At 35.3% G+C, this 21,783-nt stretch overlaps 2 protein-coding genes and 1 non-coding gene across 8 annotated transcripts; 2 read left to right on the forward strand and 1 right to left on the reverse strand.

The window, feature by feature from the left end:
* Positions 1-887: 887 nt before the first annotated feature.
* LOC147513050 (flavin-containing monooxygenase FMO GS-OX-like 5) lies at positions 888-9,583 on the forward strand. Of its 4 annotated transcripts, none has more exons than XM_086596075.1 (7): positions 888-1,616; positions 6,446-6,516; positions 6,828-6,980; positions 7,095-7,177; positions 8,300-8,435; positions 8,525-8,698; positions 9,112-9,583. In XM_086596075.1, exons 1-7 carry the CDS (start codon positions 998-1,000, stop codon positions 9,343-9,345), a joined length of 1,470 nt encoding a protein of 489 aa, XP_086452201.1. In that variant the 5' UTR covers positions 888-997; the 3' UTR covers positions 9,346-9,583. The 4 variants fall into 4 exon arrangements, with proteins under 4 accessions (XP_086452201.1, XP_086452204.1, XP_086452202.1 ...); XM_086596078.1 differs by having other exon boundaries at positions 1,390-1,616; positions 6,446-6,508; XM_086596076.1 differs by lacking the exon at positions 888-1,616 and adding an exon at positions 2,668-3,022.
* Positions 2,485-17,302, forward strand: LOC147513051 (malate dehydrogenase, chloroplastic-like). 3 transcript variants are annotated; one of them, XM_086596079.1, is made up of 6 exons: positions 2,485-2,526; positions 13,133-13,201; positions 13,992-14,218; positions 14,633-14,730; positions 15,115-15,210; positions 15,829-17,302. In XM_086596079.1, the coding sequence occupies exons 5-6, from the start codon at positions 15,130-15,132 to the stop codon at positions 16,756-16,758; spliced, it is 1,011 nt and encodes a 336-aa protein (XP_086452205.1). In that variant the 5' UTR covers positions 2,485-2,526; positions 13,133-13,201; positions 13,992-14,218; positions 14,633-14,730; positions 15,115-15,129; the 3' UTR covers positions 16,759-17,302. The 3 variants fall into 3 exon arrangements, with proteins under 3 accessions (XP_086452205.1, XP_086452207.1, XP_086452206.1); XM_086596081.1 differs by lacking the exon at positions 13,133-13,201 and having other exon boundaries at positions 15,107-15,210; XM_086596080.1 differs by lacking the exon at positions 13,133-13,201.
* On the reverse strand, positions 9,784-9,854 carry TRNAG-GCC (transfer RNA glycine (anticodon GCC)). The gene has a single exon. It is a non-coding gene; the product is annotated as a tRNA-Gly (tRNA).
* Positions 17,303-21,783: the final 4,481 nt, after the last annotated feature.

Below are 21,783 nucleotides of genomic sequence, written 5' to 3' on the forward strand. Positions count from 1 at the left end.
ATGTCAAGTTACTATATAAATATATATTTACATATATTTTGTCAAGGCATCAGACAATTTCAACTCTCCAATTTTGTCTCTGCATTTGCTTTGGTTTCTCCTTACCCATTATTTTTTAGTAGATTAAAGTGATCATTCTCTCCCATACAAGATCTCCTACTTGACTAACCTCTTCAAATCACGTAAATCCAACTTATTTCCTACAAACATTTCATCAAACAAATTCCACTCAATCTACTGATCTCTCATCAATCATCGAGTGATAATAACGCCCTAGTTTAAAGTCCCTCATTGGCTTATAAATATCATCATGAAGATGTATGTGGTAAAAAGTATTTTCACATAAGAATCAAATACTAGTGGCTCTCTTCAATGGGAAAGAAACGAAGTTAAAATCAGTGTTTTCGTTGGCTTTTTCGTTAGAGCAAACTCAACAAAGAAAAAATATACGGTGGTTATTTATTGAGAAGGGCAAAAAAGGAAATAGATAAGTGTGAAGATAAAAATTAGAGCGAGATTTGCGTCCATTATAGAAAGCAGAGAGGTTAATTGGTTGGACGTGAATAATAGGAAAGTTTTATAGATACGTCCGTACACAGGGGGTTTACATGTAACTGAACGAAATGAGGGGGCTGGGGCCCATTACTTGTGAATAACCAAATTCATATATTACCGAAAAAAATAAAAATAAAAATAAATCATATCCTCTCCATTCTTTTCCGTGCATTTGAAACTGAGCAAATTTGAAGAATCGATTAATTTGGTTTTTTTCAACAGATCTTCCAAAAAGAAAAGGTACAATTGAAATTTTCAGGCACTTTATAATACTACCGATCTTCAGCAAACGAAAAAAAAACAAAATTAAGAGGCATTGCGAGAGAAATTGCAATATTGAGGCCCATAAACCCAGCCTTTTGGGCCCATTTTGTGACAATCAGCGCCTTTTTCGCTCTCACCCTTGAAAGTTGAAACAACAACCTCAAATTCTCTCTTGGTTATGTCTCCAATAATAATACTTCCTTCTCCCAAAATTCCTCCTCCAACAACTTTGTCCCAACCAACCATGCAGCCCCAAATAATCCCAACAAAAAAATCCCAAAAAGTAGCTGTTATTGGAGCAGGTGCAGCCGGCTTAGTAGCTACACGCGAACTCCGCCGAGAAGGTCATCAAGTCGTAGTTTTCGAACGGAACAACAGAATTGGTGGAACATGGGTATATGACCCGAACACAGAATCCGACCCATTGGGCCTCTACCCATCACGAACCATTGTTCACGCTAGCCTTTACGAATCTCTTCGCACTAATCTTCCTAGAGAAGTAATGGGTTTTCGAGATTACCCATTTGTTGCTAAAAAAGATGATAAGCGTAGAGATTCTAGAAGGTTTTCAGATCACGAGGAGGTTTTATTGTACTTGGAAGATTTTATGAGCGAGTTTGGAATAAGTGAGTTGATTCGGTTGGAGACGGAAGTTGTTCACGTTGGGCTGATGGGAGAAGGGAAATGGGTAGTGAGATCACGAAAGAAAGATAGAAATGTGGCTGGTGATGATGTTTTTAATGCGGTGGTTGTTTGTAATGGGCATTATACAAAGCCACGTGTTGCGGAAATTCCAGGTATCAAGTCCTGTTCTTCTTCTAATTGCTCGTTTGAATAGATTCAATATATGTTGGGTTGGTTAAGAAAATAAGAACTATTTACATTCATAGAGTTTTCTGGAGGAGTGAACATGACTACCTTGAAAATCCAATAATTGCTTAACGAGTAAACTGTTTTGTGCGTGTATGCACATGTTGCTTTTAGAGTAATTGGTTATAGTGGGGTAATGTTTAGACGTTTAGTGGACGTGGGTAATACTTGCTGGTTATGGTCATTAATTTATTATAGTGTTATTGGGTAGTTTAGTGGCAGTCATAAATTAGTATGTAAGTCTTATAAATAGTTGTAACCATGGACTAACTTAGAAATGAGAAGAATAGTGGTGTAAATGATGTGGTCGACGTGTCCAAGTTCAAGCCTAAGAGCATCTCTAGGTGGTGGTAGCATACTCTTCAAATTTGAAGAATGCTACCATAGAATCTGATAGCAAATTTCGACCAACTTTAGGTGGTCGCAAATTCGTGGTCGCAAAATTCATTGGGGACCCACCTACGCGACATTAGTACTGGCGCGCGCCAGTGGTAATGTCGCGACATTACCACCGTCGCCCCAAATTCAAAAAAAAAACTCACGCTGGCGCAAGATTAATGTCGCACCATATTGAAAAAATTAAAAAAAAACTTTTGCGACATTAGTAGTGGCGCCCGCTTGCCATCGGGCGCTGGTGCTAGTCAAAGTCAAAAAAACTTGGGGCTTACATTTGCAATGGCGCTAGCGACATTACTAATGTCGCCCGCGATCCGCATCCAAATTGCCAAATTTATAACGTTTGCGGTGATGCGACCACGAATGCGACCACCTAGAGTTGAAATTCCGACGCATTTCTTCAAATTTGAAGAATGCGACTACGGATACGTCCACCTAGAGGTGCTCTAAGTTTTATTTTATTGTTATTATTATTTTACTTATTTTAATTATGTCAGTCCGTGAGTCATTAGTCTATTGGTTTGGTTTGTTGTTAAGCAAGCCCTAAATTATAAATAATGGCTTGTAATAGATTAGAAGGTTGGTTGATTTTGGATTAATGAAAAAGTGTTAAGGGGTGAGGCTTCTAGGGTTTATTCTTGTTTTCCCTAATTGTAATTTAGTGTTCCATATGTTCTAATGATGTTGGATCAATTATATATTCTAATGATGTTGGATCAAAATCGAATCTTCCGCCGATTAGGTCACATCAATGTCCGATTAGGTCATATCAAAATGGTATCACTACCATTCTTTCTTGGGTTAGAAAAGAAAGAGGAAGAAGAGTTTGGGTTTCTTGAATTGCAGGATATTACTTTGCCAATCTACTGGTTCGAGAAACGTTTTGTGAATCGCAGGGTATTGCAAATTTCAAGCATTTATAACGGCAGATCAATTGGTTTGTTGTTTTCTCGAAAAAATTTGGTTTTTTAGGGTTAAAAAAAAAAAATATCGCTTTTACTTCACTAGTTATCACGGTACTATTATCCGTTAATCGGCCCACGACTATTTTTGTGGAACTGTTCACAGTCTACTGTTCACAAGTGTTCGTTGATACTATTCACGGTTATTGTTCGTCCAAAAACATTCCACCTCGAAAAGACCATCCGAATTTCACAAAATTATTGAAGGTTTGTAGAAAAGTAGGGAGCTTATGTCTCAAAACTCCATTTTGATTGAAGAAATCTTGTGTTACTTCCAAGCTGGCTAAAAGTTACTTCCATTGATGATTGATAGTGGCCACGTTGAGATAACTTTTTCTGATGTTTTTGCAAATTTTGTGAGACGGATGACTTCGTTGATGCTACTACTTTTCCTGATTATGATGATTATCCAAAGGAGGATGATTTTTTTGTTGATTTTAATTCTTCACCCATTTTTTATGAATATCTTGTTGATGCTACTACTTTTCCTGATTATGATGATTATCCAGAGGAGGATGATTTTTTTGTTGATTTTAATTCTTCACCCATTTTTTATGAATATCTTGTTGATGATACTATGGTGGCTAGTTTAGCGTCTCCTATTTATGATGAGTATCTCGAGAAAGATAATGTTTTTGTTCCTCTTGATTGCCCACCTAGTGTTGATACGTGTGTGGTGGATCAAACTAAAGCAATTGATTTGAGTAACCCTTCTAATTTTTTTGAACTCAGTGAGTAGACTTTCCCAAGTTACACTAAAGGTGAAGAAATTGTTGGAAATGCAGTATTAGATGTCTGTGTCACACGAAACACGTACTTATTGTATTCGATTTGGGATGCTTATCTTCTTTGTGTTGCACCACAGGGTCATATGTTATACTTGCAACTTTTGTGTCTTGTTGGTTTCAGTCCACATCTTTTGGTTGCTTGTTTTGTACTATGGAAGTTGCTACAAGGGAATATCGAGGCAGGATACCCAATTAACTTGAAAGTTGGGGAGATGTCTCTGGGACCGCTCATTCATTGTGTATGTTTCCGATGGAGTTGTTGATCTATAATCTTGAGGACGAGATTTCAAAGTCAGGGAAAATGATGTGGTAGACTTGTCCGAGTTCAAGCCCTAAGTCTTATTTATTTTAATTATGTTGGTCCACGTGTCATTAGTCTATTCAATGTTGTAGGAACTGTAAAAAACCGTGGCTTAACTTGTGATTCAACTCGAACCGTAAGGAAATCGAGATAACTCGTTAGAAAAACCGGATATTCACAAAATCGTACAGAATCGGAAGCGTTTTGTGTAGAAACCGTAAATCACAGTTTAGAACTAGAATCTTAGGGGGTGTTTGGATCCTATTTATTTATTCTTTAAAAGTGTTTATTAAATAAAAAACATTTTTGAAAAAATAAATGTGTTTGGTTTCTATTTAAAAAAAATAGTTTTTCATCCAAAAACACTTTTGGTTCCAAAACTTGTTTTTATGATAATTAGGTAAAACTTGTTTTTAAGTTAAAAAACTATTTTTCTTTGAAGGAAACACTTTTTTTGGCGCAAATGAACTCCCTGGATGTTTTTGGACTTTAGTGATTTATCTTGGCGATATACTTAAAAATATATCGGTAAAACATAGTGTGAAATCGATTTGATAAAATAAATTTTAAGAAAAGTCACAACCAAACATGTTTATTGAAAAACTGCTTTTAGAATAAATACTTTTTCATAAAAGTGTTTTTAAGAAAAAATACTTTTTGAAAAATGAGAACCAAACACCCACTTACGTTTTGTTTTTGTTTTTTTTTTTTCGAAATCAGAATCTTACTGTTTGTTGTTTGTAATAGAGAGAGAGATAACTAGAAATCCAGATCTACTTTCAAGTCTATTTACTTTCATTGCAGGTGTTCCCAGGTTGTCTTGAATTCCAGTGTTTGGAGGCTGTGTTGAGCCGCCACAACTGTGAAAAACCAGATCTAGGGTTTTTGGTTAAAGAAGAAGACCAAGTTTTAACTTGTGACACGTGTCTATTGACTACTTTAGGGCTAGTCAAGAAACATAGTTTACTGGGCTTTTTCGAAATGGGCCCTGTATTTAAACAACATGTTGTGAATGGGTTTTATTTTCATGATATTATTGACTACTTTAGGGCCATTCATGAAACATAGTTTACTGGGCTTTTTCCAAATGGGCCCTGTATTTAACATACATGTTGTGAATGGGTTTTATTAAACATGAGCCAATCTTATTACAACAAGTTGTCCACGACAATATGTAGGCCTTCAAAGTTACTATAAGTAAATAAATTAATTAATTAATTTCTATATATATATATTAATTAATTATAAATCTTATGATTTACGAGTTGATACGATTTGCGATTCACTGAAAATGTAGTTGAATTTAAATTGGATTTGAAAGTCATTCTATGTTATTTACTTAAGAAAATTTGGAAATCATTGAAAAATTCACATAAACCTCTTACTTGTAACTTGTATTGGTTTCTAATCATACATATATTTTTTTAAGTCGAAAATACTTCGATAAAAAATCTTATGATTTACGATACGGTTTAAGATTTAATCTGACTCTTAACCTCTACGGTTTAAGATACGATTTACGATTCTATAGCAATGAGCCTATTGTAATGAAAAAGTGAGGCTTTTATGATTTATTCATGTTTCCCCTAATTGTAATTTAGGGTTCTATCTATTCGAATGATGTTTGATCAATTAATCGAAGCTTCTGCCGATTAGATCACATCAAAGAGTACTGTAGTTTGCACATTAGTGTGAATTAGGAGGTCATTGGTTCCTCGATAAACCATACCGGAGGTTTGGGTTTCCTCAAATTAACCCAATACAATCATCAATCATTGTTGATCGTATTAAGATGTGCTTGTTTGAGCATATACATAGCAAGCAAGAATTTACAAATAAATTTTGGATGAGAAAGATCCTTAAGTGAAGGAGGTTATGGTGTAAACATCTAAGTCTAGAAAGCCATGTAAGCATTTGAGTTAGTGTATGACGTATTTGCCAATTACGACCATGAGCAAATGTCAATACAGTACAAATTGGACAAGGTTTTACTGTAGGAGTAAAAATTTCATGAATGTGATTTAGAACAACCTCGACCCGGTAAACGTGCTATGTACTTGTGTGGTTACACTCCTTACCTTTTTTAATTGAACCGTTTGCATGCCTTCTAAATCACCCATTCGGACTTGGTAGTCTTAACATCGGTGGTGTAGGGACTAAGGACCATGTTTGATTGTCCATAAGAGATGTTTCTTTGTACAAATTAAGCCTGTTTGATCTGATAAAGCTTTCTAAATGGAATGACATGATTCGTTGTTTGGAACCAATATTCTTTTGATCCTTGTATGGTTTGTACATCCTCTTTCCAGGTATCGGTGTATGGCCTGGGAGACAAATCCATAGCCACAACTATCGTGTTCCTGATCCCTTTTGTAAGAAAGTATGCTTCGGGCTATTATCGTATTTTTGTTCTTCCTGATTCTGTATCTTGTAGTTTAAATTGTAGATTCATATTGCATGGCTTGGATACATTTTGTTTTGCACAATATAAGACAATCCATTGAATTTTTTAACTGCTTTCTCTTTTTCTAAATCATTTTCTGGTCTGCATACCTGCTTACATTGATTTGGTGGAGTTAAATTCGGCCCTGTTTTTCTTTAATAACCTCGAATATGTGCTTGGTTTGACTGGGTATTAGTAAACATAGTTCCAACTCATTAATGTTGATTAGAGGTCTATTTCTAAAACAGGTTGTGGTTTTGATTGGGAGTTCTGCTAGTGCTTATGATATCTCCAGAGAAATCGCAACAGTTGCTAAAGAAGTTCATGTTGCAGCTAGATCTACTACCAATGGTACCCCAACCAAGCTAGTTGGCTACAATAACTTGTGGACGCATTCTATGGTAAGGTAACTCTATTATGCCAAGTCATAGCATACGGTACTCACCATAAACTTCTGAAGAAAAATTTCTGCGATTCTCTGATTGTTATGATATGCTAATTTTAATAAAATGCAGATAAAGAGTGCCCATAAAGATGGTACCGTGCTGTTCGAAGATGGAAGTTTGCTCCTTGTTGATGTGATTTTACACTGCACAGGGTATGTTTCAAGTTATTTGTCTTTGAGTTGAAGTGACAGACTGACACCAGCTCATAAAACTTTGGAGTCTCTAAGTCGTGTAAGAGAGTTGTCCAAGTCAAAATTGAGTAGGACTGCTCAAAGAAAACTTGCATAGTTGCAATCTCACGATTGATATTCTTTTTCATGAAAGAGAAAACGAAATAAATATGATTGAAACTTTCTTTTACAACATCTAATCTGGTATTTGCTTAGATGTCGTAATTTTTAGAGTTTTAATCACAATCTGGTGTTTACTTAGATGTCGTAATATTTCAGAACTTTAATCTTTATGTTCTCCATATTAGTCTTTAATTCTGTTCATAATTCTCAAAGGAGATGTGCCAAAGAGAATTGATGTAGTATTATATAAATAACAGGAAGTACTTAATGAAAAATAAGATGACTGCTTGGGTTTTCACTTTTCAGTCACCTACATTCGATGTCCTTTGTTTTAATATAACTACTATTCAAGAAGTTCCTCCCTGAGTCCCTTCAACCTACTTTGGATTCCTTAGTTTTCACTTCATGGGATTGACAAACATTTAATTGCTTTGAGAGCTTATTTTTTCATAAGGTAGTTACAATATGATGCTGTGTTTGTATACTTTACACAATGTCTATCTCCTTGATTTACTTTATCTGTTAAGTGTCAGTATACATTATTTGCACCTGGTAACTTACTCTGCACCTACATACAGATCTATGACGTGCTTCGATTGCCTTGAGCACTTCAATATAGAAACACGTCGATTTCACTTCCACCAGTTCTTTTGCAAAATTTGGAAACTTTCCAAGAAGAATTTTCAATGGCACAGGGAATGAGTTGAGGAGTTGGCTGGTATTGTCCACCACTAATATCCTACCTAAAGGGATGCATATACTGTTAAAACTGTGCAATTTTGACAAGGCAGAAAGTTTTCATTGCATTTTCATCCACTTTGGTAAGAGTTGTTATGGTGGGAACACCTACCAATTGTTTGACTCATCTTCTGTTTGCATTCAAATGTTGCCTGAAGATGTTTCCAAAATTTTTGTTCAAACAAGCACATCTGTAGTCTCTTACACTAAATGTTTGATACTTTGTTACTAACTACTTTTCAGATACAAGTATGATTTCCCTTTCCTAGAGACTGGTAATATTGTGATTGTCGATGATAATCGTGTTGCTCCACTATACCAGCACGTCTTTCCTCCACAATTGGCCCCATGGCTTTCTTTCATAGGGTTACCTTGGAAGGTTTATCTCTATCCATGGTGCTCATCTCATTTTATTAGTATATCTGTTTATACTTGGTCTTGATAATATGATTTTGTATGTGTTGCCAGGTTATTCCTTTTCCATTGGTTGAACTACAGAGCAAGTGGGTGGCTGGTATTTTATCTGGACGAATTTCTCTTCCGTCACAAGAAGAGATGATGTCAGATGTGGAAGCATTTTACTTAACACTTGAAGCAGCGGGAGTTCCCAAAAGATACACTCATAACTTGGGCAATTGTCAGGTAAATTGTTTCAACCCAAAAAGTCTTCTTAGTACTATGCATGTTTGTAAAATTAGTCTGCCACTATTTGTTCTCATTTGTCAACTTTACCACTTGAAAACTTATTGACAACCAATAATAGAAACTAATCTGAAGTATGTCCAAAATTGATTGGATGTATGAGTCGCTTGGTTTACGTAACAGTAAATATTTATCCTAAAATCATGAATGCACTGCCATTCCTCGAAAGTTTTGAGGAGTGTATGGCATTCAGGACACATTTTTCTTCTTTGAACACCAAAATAGAATTCAGTTTATGATAAACGATTGAATTGAAAATCAGAAAGGAATTGTACTAGTAATTGGAGCCGTTGATAAAATTTCTGCTAGACCAGGATATGTCATCATTCAAAAATGTTGCTCATATGTTTCAGTTTGAGTACAACGATTGGCTAGCTGCTGAGTGTCGGTCATCACCTTCACAAGAGTGGAGAAAGCAGATGTACGCAGCAAACAGGATGAACAGGGCCATTCGACCAGAAACATACCGTGATGATTTTGAAGATCAAAATTTGATCTGGCAAGCACATCAAGATTTCCTCCAATATATACCTGCAGCTAGTATAAGTAGCGTGGACAGGTACAAACAGAATCCTATAGCAAATTGATTTAAAGGATCGCAGCTAAAGGGGTTTCATATATACATTTAAAGAATCCTGTGTAATTAAACTTTTTACAATCGAGTTGTTCCCTCATGTTCACATGTCTCTCTAGTCCGTTGGCATTTTTTGTTTATTCTAATTTATTTGATGCGGATCAATAAAATGTAGATCCAGTACCTTTCTTGTTCTGAACTCTATGTATAAAACGAGGTCTACAATAATATGATCAGAATTGTGTAAGAAATACCCGCAGTTTGTTGTTTTAATGGTTGAGACTGAGCTTGCATTGATCTAGCTGTCTTGGTAGAAAGAATGACATTTTTAATCCAAATATTAATCAATAGTTTATATGAGTACATCACAAAAGTCAAAAAGTGACATTGAAGAATCAACTGCAGGAAGGGATATTGCTGTTGCTATTAAATCGGAAAAACAGTCACAGAGTGCACCAGCCGAGAATCGAACCCGGGTCTGTACCGTGGCAGGGTACTATTCTACCACTAGACCACTGGTGCAACTGATGTTAGAAGTGTTTTTTGTTTGTAACTTTATGTCATACTCAAACAGTTAGACTTGAATATATATATATATATATGTCAGAGTTGCGAACCTCGTATACAAGCATGAGTTGCTTCAAACAAACACGCTTCTATATATATATATAAAAGCTCGCGCACATTCTCTCTCCTCACCATATTGCTCCATTTTACACCTCAAACAATATAATTGGCTCCTAAAAAATCGGAGGTACTAATAATTAGTGACACCTCCCCAGATTTGTTTAAATCTCCTTCATTTAATTTCGTATTATTCTGACCTCCTCAAATTTTATATTTGGGGGGTCTCCAACTTAAACCTAAAGTCTTAAACCACGAGTAAAGAAAAAAAAAAAAAAAAAAAACCCCACGAGTAAGAAACCAAAATACACGGAGATTGAATCATCTTATTATACTCATCAGCATATCGATAAACACCATAGTCTTTCATCTCATTCAATAACTCGACAGCCAAGTAAGTATATGGAACGTAACAGGGCAAAGCTTTGCATGCTTCTTCTTTGCTCCAGATAAAAGGCTACGCGCTTCATCCATTTGACCTCCTTTCACATAACCACTCATGAGTACACTATAAGTACACATCTGGTCTGAGACCTCTGCTCTCCATCACCTTCAACAACCCCATCGCCTCATCCAACCTCCAGCCTTCGAAAGCCCATTAATGATCGAATTGAATACTGCACTGCCTGGTGGTGGGCCTTCGTCGATCATCTTAGACAACACCTTCTTTGCTTCTTCAATGTCTTTAATTCTACAAAGACCACGAATAACACAAGAGAAGTGTTTAATTGCATACTTGCGCGCATCTCCTGAGAAATCATTCAGCAATTCCAAAGCTAACTTCACAGTATCATCCTCTTTACACAGAGAACTGATTAAATAAACCAAATGCGCAACCGGCTGCTAACAAACCTCACCACCACTAAATCTCATCCTCCAATCATCATGGCGACCCAGATGAGCAAAAAAAAAAAAAAAAAAATATTCCCTCTCTTCCCATTCTCTTATTATAACTAATATTTTTTTTTTATTTTTTTTTTCTAATGTGTTCATTTTGGGTTAACAGTTTGTAAAAAAAAAAAAAAAAACAGCTTATTCTAAACACTAATGAGAAAGTAATTATTGTAATTTCAGGCCATGGGGAGAAATGGATGGTAGCATAGGAAAAAAGAGATATGAAGGAGATAATCAACTTGGGGTTGGTGCAATGAAGATGAAGAAAGTGAAGACAAGGAGGAAGAGCCAAGGTTTTGTTTCAAGACTCTAAGTGATGTCGATGTCTTGGATGATGGATGTAAGTGGAGGAAGTATGGCCAGAAAGCTGATAAACAAAATAAGTATGGCCAGAAAGTGGTAAAAAACACCCAGCATCCGAGGTACCCGGCCCTTCCCTCTTTATTTATCCTTTAATCATGTAATTTCGTCAATTTCGTCTTCCTTGATATATGTTTAATTTTCTTCCTCAATGGTTTCATACATGGAAATCTAGAAACAAAGTATAGTATTGTTGTTATTGACTCACACCCCTCTCTGTCCTTTGGCGTGGTGCAATTTTTACTTCTTTGTTTTCGGATTCGAACAACCATATCATTTACTAATAATGAAGAATTTTTCCTAAATCCCTCATAAGATTTAATTTTGAAACTCTATTAGCTAGATTGGAAATGAACACTTCAGTCGTGTTGACAAGGAGAAAGGCTTTTACGGATAACTGAAAAATCATAGATAACTTCAGTTTTCCTTTAATTAATCACACAGTACTCAGAAGTACAAGATGATAGAAATATGGGTAGTCAAGGGTTAACGAGTATTACCCCGCCCCCCTAATGAGCCAATTAGGATTCCCCCCTAGATGGGCAATTAGGGTCTCCCCCCCAAATACACACAAAAAAACACGGTCAACCCAATGATGTAGCTAAGATATTAGGCTATTATTCATACTAAATCGTAGGTCCACCCTTTTTTTTTGTGCTTCATTTAAATATCGACAGCTCTCTTAATTGACTCTTAATTTATAATCCACCTTCTTAGTGACTCATTAAATTTAAAGATCACATTAGTCTAAGTTATGCCACGTTGAGCTACACTTTTAATTGTTCACAAGGTCATGTAAGTATCTTCATTGACATTTGTATGGGTACGGTTCTATTTGCATGCTAGCTCGAACCGGGTAGCTGCAGTAGTGCTTTGAAAAAAAAATCACACACACTGCACACGACAATTAAATTGTTCTTCATATTTTCATTTGCAAGCTTTTGCCCTAGACCAATTATTTTCAATGTTTTCCCATTTGCATTTAATTCAAGATGCTTCATTGATTTCATCTTTTTTTTTAGGATGTGATTTTGATGAAGAAACAATTTGAATAGTTCAAAGTGTTAAGAGCTTCCTACTTGCAAAGTAGCTATCCTTAATTCTCTCATCTCTTGAACCGATTCAGTATTTCCCAGATCAAAAAAGAAAACGAACCCCCCCCGAATCCCTTCGGTGTTGTGAGACACATTAAAATTCCAGAATATATTCCATAATATAAGATGAGTCAAAAAAAAAAAAAATTTTGGGGGGGTCAAAGTCCAACTTCTTGAATGAAACAAAAAAAGAAATATTATATATTTTTTTATTATAAATAATTTGGACACAATGGTATGCTTGATGCCTCACCACATTAGTATACCCTTGCGGTTTTTATGATGTCAATTACTATGAAATTTTATTTGGCAACCATTGTATAGATTTGATGGCATAGTCATGGACCTCAAACAGATTGTTGTCACACCTGCACGGTGTTTTCATTTCTATTATTATAAATGTATATAATTAGTTGATTCTCGAAAAATTGGGTACATACTCCATAGAATCATGTTTGTGCAACTCTAACATTGAATCATGTTCACCAGCTTGAGGAACGCACATGCATTGAAAAATCTTATTGGATTTAGAGTACACATGGAATAGAGTGCAACATTAAATCTATATGCCAACATTAAATCTTTTGGTTAGGTTGCCAAATATTCCTAGAACTAGATAGATATTAGCATACAAACTGGCAGCTTCAGGAGCTAGGAGGTACTTATATTCCTTGACATAATCACTTTTGAGCTGGTAGATTGAATATTCATATATGTTTTGATTAAATATTTAAGCAATGGACTGCCATAGGCACAATTATTAAACTCTGAGTGTGCAGTTAGTTAGTTAGGTACTAATACATTACGTACATTCTATTCATTCTTTAGGATAAATGATTCCATATCTGAAGAAAGAGGAAGTGTTAAGCTTGCATACATGGAAGTTACAACACGAAGGTGAACATATTGTTGGTTTTAGGATAAATGAACTACTAGGTTTGGTACACTCTATTAATTCATTAGGATATATGATGCATGACTGAAAAAAGAGGAAGTAATTGGTTTGCCTACATAGAAGTTACAGCACCAATATGAAGTTAAGTACCATGAGACGACTAGATTTTAGTAGAGAAGTATGAAGTTTGTTCAACATAATGAATTAATTACACTACATTTTGTTGAGTGGTGAATGTTTTAATCAACCTAAACCTTTTGAAGCCTTAATTGTCGAGTGGTGAAAATGTTAACTTTTGATGGTGATGAAGATACATATATGATGCATTTTGTATTATTTTTTTCTTACGGTGTTTGACAACTTCAGTGCTAATGATGTAGTCGTCGATGGGGGAAAGGTTAGGCTTGGATATGGGATAATGCATATGCATATATGCATCTTAAGTTACCTTAATGTGATGATTGTTTACATTACCATGTTCTTAACCTCGAATAGTGTCAAATTTTGGTGGTTTTAAGTAAGCTAATGTAGATTAATGTGATGGTTTCCTATTATGTGGTTCAGTAATAGAACCAATGATGTTAAGTTTAGTTGGTACAAAGAAATAGATGATTAAGATTGTGGTAAAAAAACATGCATTGATTTAAACAAATAGCATATTAGTAAAACAAAATCCGTGCTCACTGGATGTGGTTGCATTGACATACTCTCCCCCATTAGGTTTGTAAGATATAAAAATAAATAAATAAATAAATAAAAAATTGATGTATTGTGTATGCGTGCTCTGTGCAGTCTGCCTGACATTTTTGTAATGAAAGCAACATACTTGGTTGTGGGTTGAAGAGATGCACATCATCACAAGGATTCTCTATTTCAGCATTTTTGTTAAGCCTTTAATAGTACAACAACACATCAACAATAAGTAAAGTGATTCTCATGACAATGGAATACGCTGTTTGAAAATATTGATGCATGCTACAAGGAGTGCTAATTGGAATGTTTTGGATCATGGGTTGAAGGTATGTCTATGAGGAGCTTTTTTTATATTTAATTTTCTATTTTAAATAAGACAAATGAAGTTGACAGGAAATTTCACCTCAAAAAGTGTGGCATATTTACCCTATTTTCTTTTATATTTGTGAGAAGTGCATACTACGTCAGTTCAACGATCAGGTAAGCTTACTCCTATAGCAATGCTTTAATTGCTGATTGGTTTTACACAGTCAGGTAAGCTTACTCCTATAGCAATGCTTTAATTGTTGATTGGTTTACACACTAACGTCCACGCCCTCCCTTACCAGTTGGGCTAACCTGTTGGGTGTTTTTTTTTGGTATATCAATGGGGTTGTAGATAAAAAGACCCAAATAAATATAGTTTTTGACTTTTACTATAATTTCAGATACTTATTTTACATTTCTCCTAATTAATGTAGCAAGCCCAGCCAAGTTATAGTTACCCGGATGATCAACAAAGATGGTGACAGGAAAGAGAAAATTTCACCTAGCAAATTACAGGTGGTTATGAAATAAGGTATGCTTCAATATATAACTATTCTGTTAGAAGTATGTACTCATCTAAAGAGTTTCAGTTATGAATATATGTGGTGTTATTTGTCATGGCAATGGAGCATGGTACTTAACTTTGAAAGCGTGGATTAATTCTAATGACTATACGGAAAAGAGCATGCCAAAGCATTATAGATAGAATAAACACGGAGAGTGAGAGAAACTATAGAGCTGATTTTTTGGAGAGGGGTAAATTTTAGAGCTTATTCTACTGTATTTCATGTAATTTTTTAGTGTTAATAAGCCACTCATATTTCTAAAGATTATAGGGTTGAGGTCTTCCTTTTATTGTGTATTAATGTGGAAAACTACTGTCTATTGAATGTTGCTAATGGCTATAGTGATGTAGGTATGGTCATAAAGTATGGAAAGTATCTTGATGAGTAGGAAACATATCCAAGGGTCAACTGTGTTCTTGGCAGTACATGAGCAACACATTCAGCAGGCAAATACAACTAAGAAAGCTAATTTTCCTTTTTCAATTTTTTAATTTTTTTTTTTTTTTTTATCACTTCGATTCTCCTATTTAGCTCCTATAATTTTCCCTGAATTTTGTATATTGGGCGTTGTATAAAATTTTATTAAGCGTGACCAAACTTAGCTCCTATAATTTTCCCTGAATTTTGTATATTGGACGTTGTATAAAATTTTATTAGCGTGACCAAACTTGATATTAGAAAATTAATCCAAGCAGTATCCCAATTATTTATGAAGGGTTAAGTACGTCCTTGCACCTCTAATATATATCACCTGTAAGCACACTTATATGCAAGGAAATTCATGTTACTATACAATTAATAGTATGGAATTGATACTAATCATTGTGTTTGATAGTATGCATTTACTTGAAATACATGCATTCCCTTACTATAGTCAAATTATAAGGAGCCCTAATAAATAATAGTCTTTGCATGATATGCATGCATGTTACACTTAATTGATAGGTTGTCAATTCTTTAAATCTCTTTAAATCTATTTGTAGTCTATAGAAAATTAAAAATAGATTAGGAGATTTAAACAAATCTAGGAGGTGGTACTAATTATTATTCTATCCAATTTTTAGGAGCCAATCATATTGTTTGAAGTGCATCTTTATGATGTTGCGAACGTAAAGGGAGTTGCCACTGATCTTAGCCACTGCAACACTCCCTCTGAAGTCCTGGAATTTACAGGCCCGTCTGAATTGAGCAACTGTTTGAAAGGTGTAGACGTGGTTGTCATACCCGCAGGTGTTCCAAGAAAACCAGGTATGACCCGTGATGACCTTTTCAACATCAATGCCAACATTGTGAAGACCCTGGTTGAGGCTGTTGCGGACAACTGTCCGGATGCTTTTATCCACATCATCAGCAACCCAGTCAACTCCACAGTACCAATTGCTGCGGAAATACTCAAGCAAAAGGGTGTCTACAATCCAAAGAAGCTATTTGGTGTTACAACTCTAGATGTTGTTAGGGCAAACACTTTTGTTGCACAGAAAAAGAACCTGCGGCTCATTGATGTAGATGTCCCAGTTGTGGGAGGACATGCTGGAATTACTATTCAACCTTTGTTGTCGAAGACAAGACCAGCTGCAAACTTTACAGGTCAAGAAATTGAAGAGCTAACAGTGAGGATCCAAAACGCTGGGACAGAAGTTGTAGAAGCAAAGGCAGGTGAGGGTTCTGCGACACTTTCTATGGCATATGCAGCTGCTAGATTTGTCGAATCATCTCTCCGTGCTCTGGATGGAGATACGGATGTCTATGAGTGCTCATTCGTCCAGTCAGAGCATACAGAGCTGCCATTCTTTGCATCTAGGATTAAGCTCGGTAAAAATGGGGTGGAAGCAGTGATATCTTCAGATGTCCAAGGGTTGACTAAATATGAGGCAAAGGCTCTGGAAGCTCTCAAGCCAGAGCTTAAGTCAAGCATTGAGAAGGGTGTGGCATTTGCGCAGAAGCAGGCAGCCCCAGCATCAGTTTCAGCAGTGAAGAGTCAAATAATAGACTAGCAGTAATGACCTAATGGGTTTTAGTGAAAGAATAAGAAGAAGTTCAAAAAAATGTTACATCCGCCATCGATTGATTGTCTCAGTTTTGTAGCATAGGAAGTTTGCTTGGTTCTCATGTGCAGCTCTGCATTGACTGAGAATCTTGGATGGGCAGCAGATTCCCGTCCGTGAACAGGTGGTTTGGGGTTTTAAGTACACTGAAGATGACCCTGGTTGGCTACTTGATGGTTCCAGTCAAAGGGATGGTAAAATATGTATGCAACCACTATCCAAAGAGGCAGAAGAGAAGATACTATTAGCCGAAGTTAGAGGACAAGATGACAGTACTTACCGAAGGAGACACAGTAGCTATTTCTCTTTAAATAGTTTTGTACAGCTATTCCATAGGAATTCTCATGCTTTAAAGTAGTCCAATGTGAATGTGGAACCATTGCTTTCAGTTTACTTTGTTCTGTTTTTTATAGCTTTCATGAATTTGTTTATATTAGGTGAATTACTTTGGCTTCAATCCTTGGCTCCTTGCCTACGTTTTTTCCTGGATAAATATTGTTTTGATTAAGTATTGTGAAAACATAAAAGGACAGTTGAGCTAAATGCTAATAACAAATAATTGATTGAGAGATGACCACTATATTTACAAGAGTGGATTAGTGGAACTTATAGATAAACACGAGAAAAAAACTCAATTTCAAGTCTCGGAAAACAAGAGGCATGGAATTTATCTCTGAGAAGAAGATGCAATGATTGGGAGATAGAACAATATGCAATGAGTGGCAATCACGTGGTTTCAACACAACCCTATGGTTCGCTCACAACTGCTGTGGTGATGGAGATTTTCAGCAGACCCAGCAAGTAAACTAAGGCCGATTTGCTTAATTTAAGATAATTGGAAAATTAAAAAATCTTATCTAAGATATATACAAATCATGCCTTATCTCCTATATCTATACAAATCACGTAGTAATTGAAGCAACTCCTAAAAAAAAAGGAATGCTAAATAATTATAAATACCTCCCTAGATTTGGTTAATTCTCCATAATCTACTATTCACTTATACATTCAACCAAAAACCTATTACCAAACTCAACCAAAACACCTCCTTACCGTCTTTATACTCAACCAATATCTGTACATTGTTCACCAAATCAGGTACTCTTATTACTGTTTATGTTATGTTTGATTCTTTTTTTTTTTTGCTTGGATTCGTGCTAAACTATACCAAGGTTGATTGTGCATCGAGATAGACAATAAACAAACAAACTAATTTTATGTCTTATGCAACTTACAGTTCTAATATGGTTGCAAGAGGGACAACAAAGCGTACTACAAATAGTGCTAGAGCAGCACATGGTACAACTAAACCTAGAGCTGCAAGAAGATCAAGAACAAACGTATCTGACCCTGAAAATTGTTTGGCAAAAAAACCAATTCTTAGTACTCCAGTACTAAGTAAAGAAGAATGTAAATTTAATCGATCTAATCGGATGTCTTCTTTAGCAAAAAAGAGGAATAGACCTCTAGGTGTTGGTGATTTGCAAAATCAGTTAAAGAAGGATTTAATAAAAGAAATTCCCAAAAAAAAAAAAAAACAGACCTCAAAAGAAAAAGAAACTGTTTTGATTCGCTCAGAGATGATGATTACTATTCACAAATCAGTGGATGTGAATCAGATGTTGATGAAGAAAGCAATTCATATGAAGACATGATGCTTGGAGAAAGTGAACATACAAGTGAGAATTTAAAAATATGTTATTTTGATATTTAGAATGTAAAAATTTTAACTGTGTTATTTTGTTATTTTTTTACACAGGAAATTTTCAAGAAGCATGGAATTTTGGAGAACCAAACTGTGTGTGTTCTTTTTGTGGAGCAATATTATGGTATGAAGAAAGGGTTGGGCGAACAAGACAAACCAAAAAACCACAGTTTGGAATATGTTGCCTACATGGAAAAGTTCAACTTCCTGTTTTGGCTAATGCACCTCCATTCCTAAACCAACTACTAGATCATGAAAGTGGTACAAGGTCAGCAAATTATAGAGAAAATATACGGGCGTATAACTCGATGTTTGCTTTCACATCAACTGGAGGAGTGATTGATAAAAAAATAAACAACGGAAAGGGGCCATATGTTTATAAGATAAGTGAGCAGAATCATCACAAAATTGGAATCTTGCTACCAATTCCAAGTTAGCTTTTAAATTTGGCCAGTTATACATATATACAGCAAATGAAGTGCAAAATATTAGATTGTTTAGGTATGTATAATTTTCTTTAATGAACAATGCAGAAAATAATTTGACATTTGATTTTTCTTAATAATTTTGTGATTACATGTCATTTAATTGCTAATTTTGTTTTGTTCTTTCGCCAGGTCGATTCCTAAATTTGGCCATTATATGTGATATGTTACAGCCAATGAAGTGCAAAACAAATTGAACTCTTTTAGTAAAAGATTGAAAAAAAAAAAACCGTTAGATCCAAACATTATAGCGGGACTCATTGAAATGTTAAATGAAAACAACATAATAGCCGAGAGTTACATAATGGCCGAGAGATAGATTTATAGAATCTGAAATCGCTGATGTTAGTATAAGACTCATTAGTACAAGACATCGACGGAAGAGTATACAATATGCCAACTTCTAATGAGGTAGCTGGTCTCATTGTTGGTAATGAAGATGAATCTCAAGGAAACCGTCACGTTGTTGTCGACAAGAAAGGATACGGCTTGAAGAGGATCGATGAGACTTTTCCAAGTTTTATGTCAATGCAATACCCTATCTTATTTCCTGATAGAGCTAATGGGTATAGGGTAGTAAATTTGGTAAGAGACAACATGTTACCATAAGAGAGTATTATGCTTTTAGAATGCAGATGAGAGCAAATGAAGGACTAACAATATTTAGAGGTGGTCGATTGAAGCAACAATTTTGGGTTGATGCATACACTGCTGCTAAGGAAATGAGGCTTTCGTGGGTTAGAAATAACCAACATACGATTCGTGCTGAACTATACCAAGGTTTGGTTGATGCTGTTATTTATGGGGACCCTAAACCTGCATCTGTTGGTAGGCGATTAGTTTTACCATCGTCTTTTACAGGTAAGTTCAATCAAATCCCAAATACTCACTTGGAACCTTTGAAAATGAATATATAATGACAAATGATTAATTTTACAATTGTTTTTTATAGGCGGTCCAAGATATATGGTTCAAAATTATCAGGATGCCATAGCCATTTCCAGATGGGCTGGAACTCCTGATATTTTCACCACATTTACTTGCAACCCCAAATGGCCTGAAATTCAAATGGCATTGGACAAGGTTTCTAAGGGACTAAAACCTGAAGATGCCCCTGAAATTGTTGCTCGGGTATTCAAAATAAAATTGCATGAGTTAATGATCGATTTAACCTTGGCGTAAACATTTTGGTAAAAAGCTTGGGCAGGTCAGACTTTATGTTTAATTCTTTTGCCTATAATTTATAAAATGCATAAGCGTAGTTCCATTTGGGATTAACGAACATGTATATATACATTTCAATAATAGTAGTTCATACATAATTAACCCAAAAATATTTGGAATAATGGGAAACTTAGAATGAAGAAAGAGTGTTATAGTTCAAAGAGTCAATTTGCACCTACTATAGATTTTCAAATCTACCAGTTTAGTAAGCCATCAGTTGGTGGCATAAATAAAGGAAACTTAGTACATACCTCTTGCTTGGATCAACACTCCATATTTAACACTAGGCCGGATCTGAAATCGACACATTTGAAGATCATATGCCTCACTTCTTGCTATATCAACGTTGCATTTGGATACTTCATTATCCGTTCAATTTACATGTATAAAAAAGAAAGAAGGGATCGACTTTAGACTCCATGCCGCGAATTTAGCGTTGGAACTATACCAAAACACAACAACATCCTTAATGCCCTAAAAGCTTAATACTGAATAGAATTGATCAAATGTGTACCAAACACAACTTAGTAAGAAATCTTGAAGACGCCAACAACCAATAAAACTCTTGGTCTATACTAATTTGTTTTACTATTGTCTACGTTTAGTTTGCACAAATTGGTGAGGATATAAACAAAGTCCTGGGAAGCATTTTGTTCTGGTGTTTGGTAATGGTTAAAAATGAGATGGATATAGACAGAAAACATAACAAGCAATAAAATACAATTAGAAAATAAAACCATCAAATCTTAGCACGCCTTGATCAATGATCACGCCATATCAAACAATGGATCACTTCAAATTTTAAAAAAGAAGCAACCCGAAAGAAAAGGCACCATGCTAATCACTTAAATTAAACTTAAGAAAAAAAATCATAGTAACAAGAAGTCAGAAGGATAAGAAAAAACATATAAAAGGAGCTGGCAAAAAACATACCTTTGAGGGGGTTGGTAAAGTAATGAAGAGAAGATGATGTTAGGATAGATGAGAGCATGTCTCTTTTCTTCAAACCTTCAGAGACAGGGAGATTTAAGCTATTTATCAAAGATTCTAAGACAAAAGATGTGTGCAAGTCAATGCTATGTACAATCCTGAGAAATGTGTATTTGTTATTAGATGTCTCTTCTTTTTAAATAGATTCACATATATATATATATAAAAGCTCGCGCACATTCTCTCTCCTCACCATATCACTCTATTTTGTACCCGGAGCAATATGATTGCCTCCTACAAAATCGGCTTGGATAATAATTAGTGATACCTCCTCAGATTTGTTTAAATCTCCCTAATTTATTCTTATATTATTATAACCTCCCCAAATTCTAATTTTTATAAACAGAAAAAAAAACAAAACAAAATAACAAAAAAACCTAAACCAACAAATCCAACGCAAAAGAGAAGGTCTGATTTCCTCTCTCCCCTGCCCTCTCTCTATTTCAAGCAAACTTCTTATCTTCCTATTTCAGTCATAAATCATACGTGATTCCCTCTGTTCGTCTTCTCCCAAACCGAAAAACACTTCCTTTTGTTTTGGAAGTGGGACTGTGAAAACAATTAAATGTC

This window comes from Coptis chinensis, chromosome 3 (genome assembly GCF_015680905.1).
Source record: "Coptis chinensis isolate HL-2020 chromosome 3, ASM1568090v1, whole genome shotgun sequence".
In the NCBI taxonomy this organism is placed as follows: Eukaryota; Viridiplantae; Streptophyta; class Magnoliopsida; order Ranunculales; family Ranunculaceae; genus Coptis; species Coptis chinensis.

Excerpts from the sequence above, each read along its gene's own strand:
- LOC147513050 (XM_086596075.1), top strand. The coding sequence starts at position 998 with ATGTCTCCAATAATAATACTTCCTTCTCCCAAAATTCCTCCTCCAACA. Across the intron at positions 6,517-6,827 it reads CTGATCCCTTTTGTAAGAAA|GTTGTGGTTTTGATTGGGAG; the intron begins GTATGCTTCGGG and ends TTTCTAAAACAG. Across the intron at positions 7,178-8,299 it reads GTGATTTTACACTGCACAGG|ATACAAGTATGATTTCCCTT; the intron begins GTATGTTTCAAG and ends ACTACTTTTCAG.
- LOC147513051 (XM_086596079.1), top strand. The coding sequence starts at position 15,130 with ATGGAAAGTATCTTGATGAGTAGGAAACATATCCAAGGGTCAACTGTG. Across the intron at positions 15,211-15,828 it reads ATGAGCAACACATTCAGCAG|GAGCCAATCATATTGTTTGA; the intron begins GCAAATACAACT and ends TCCAATTTTTAG.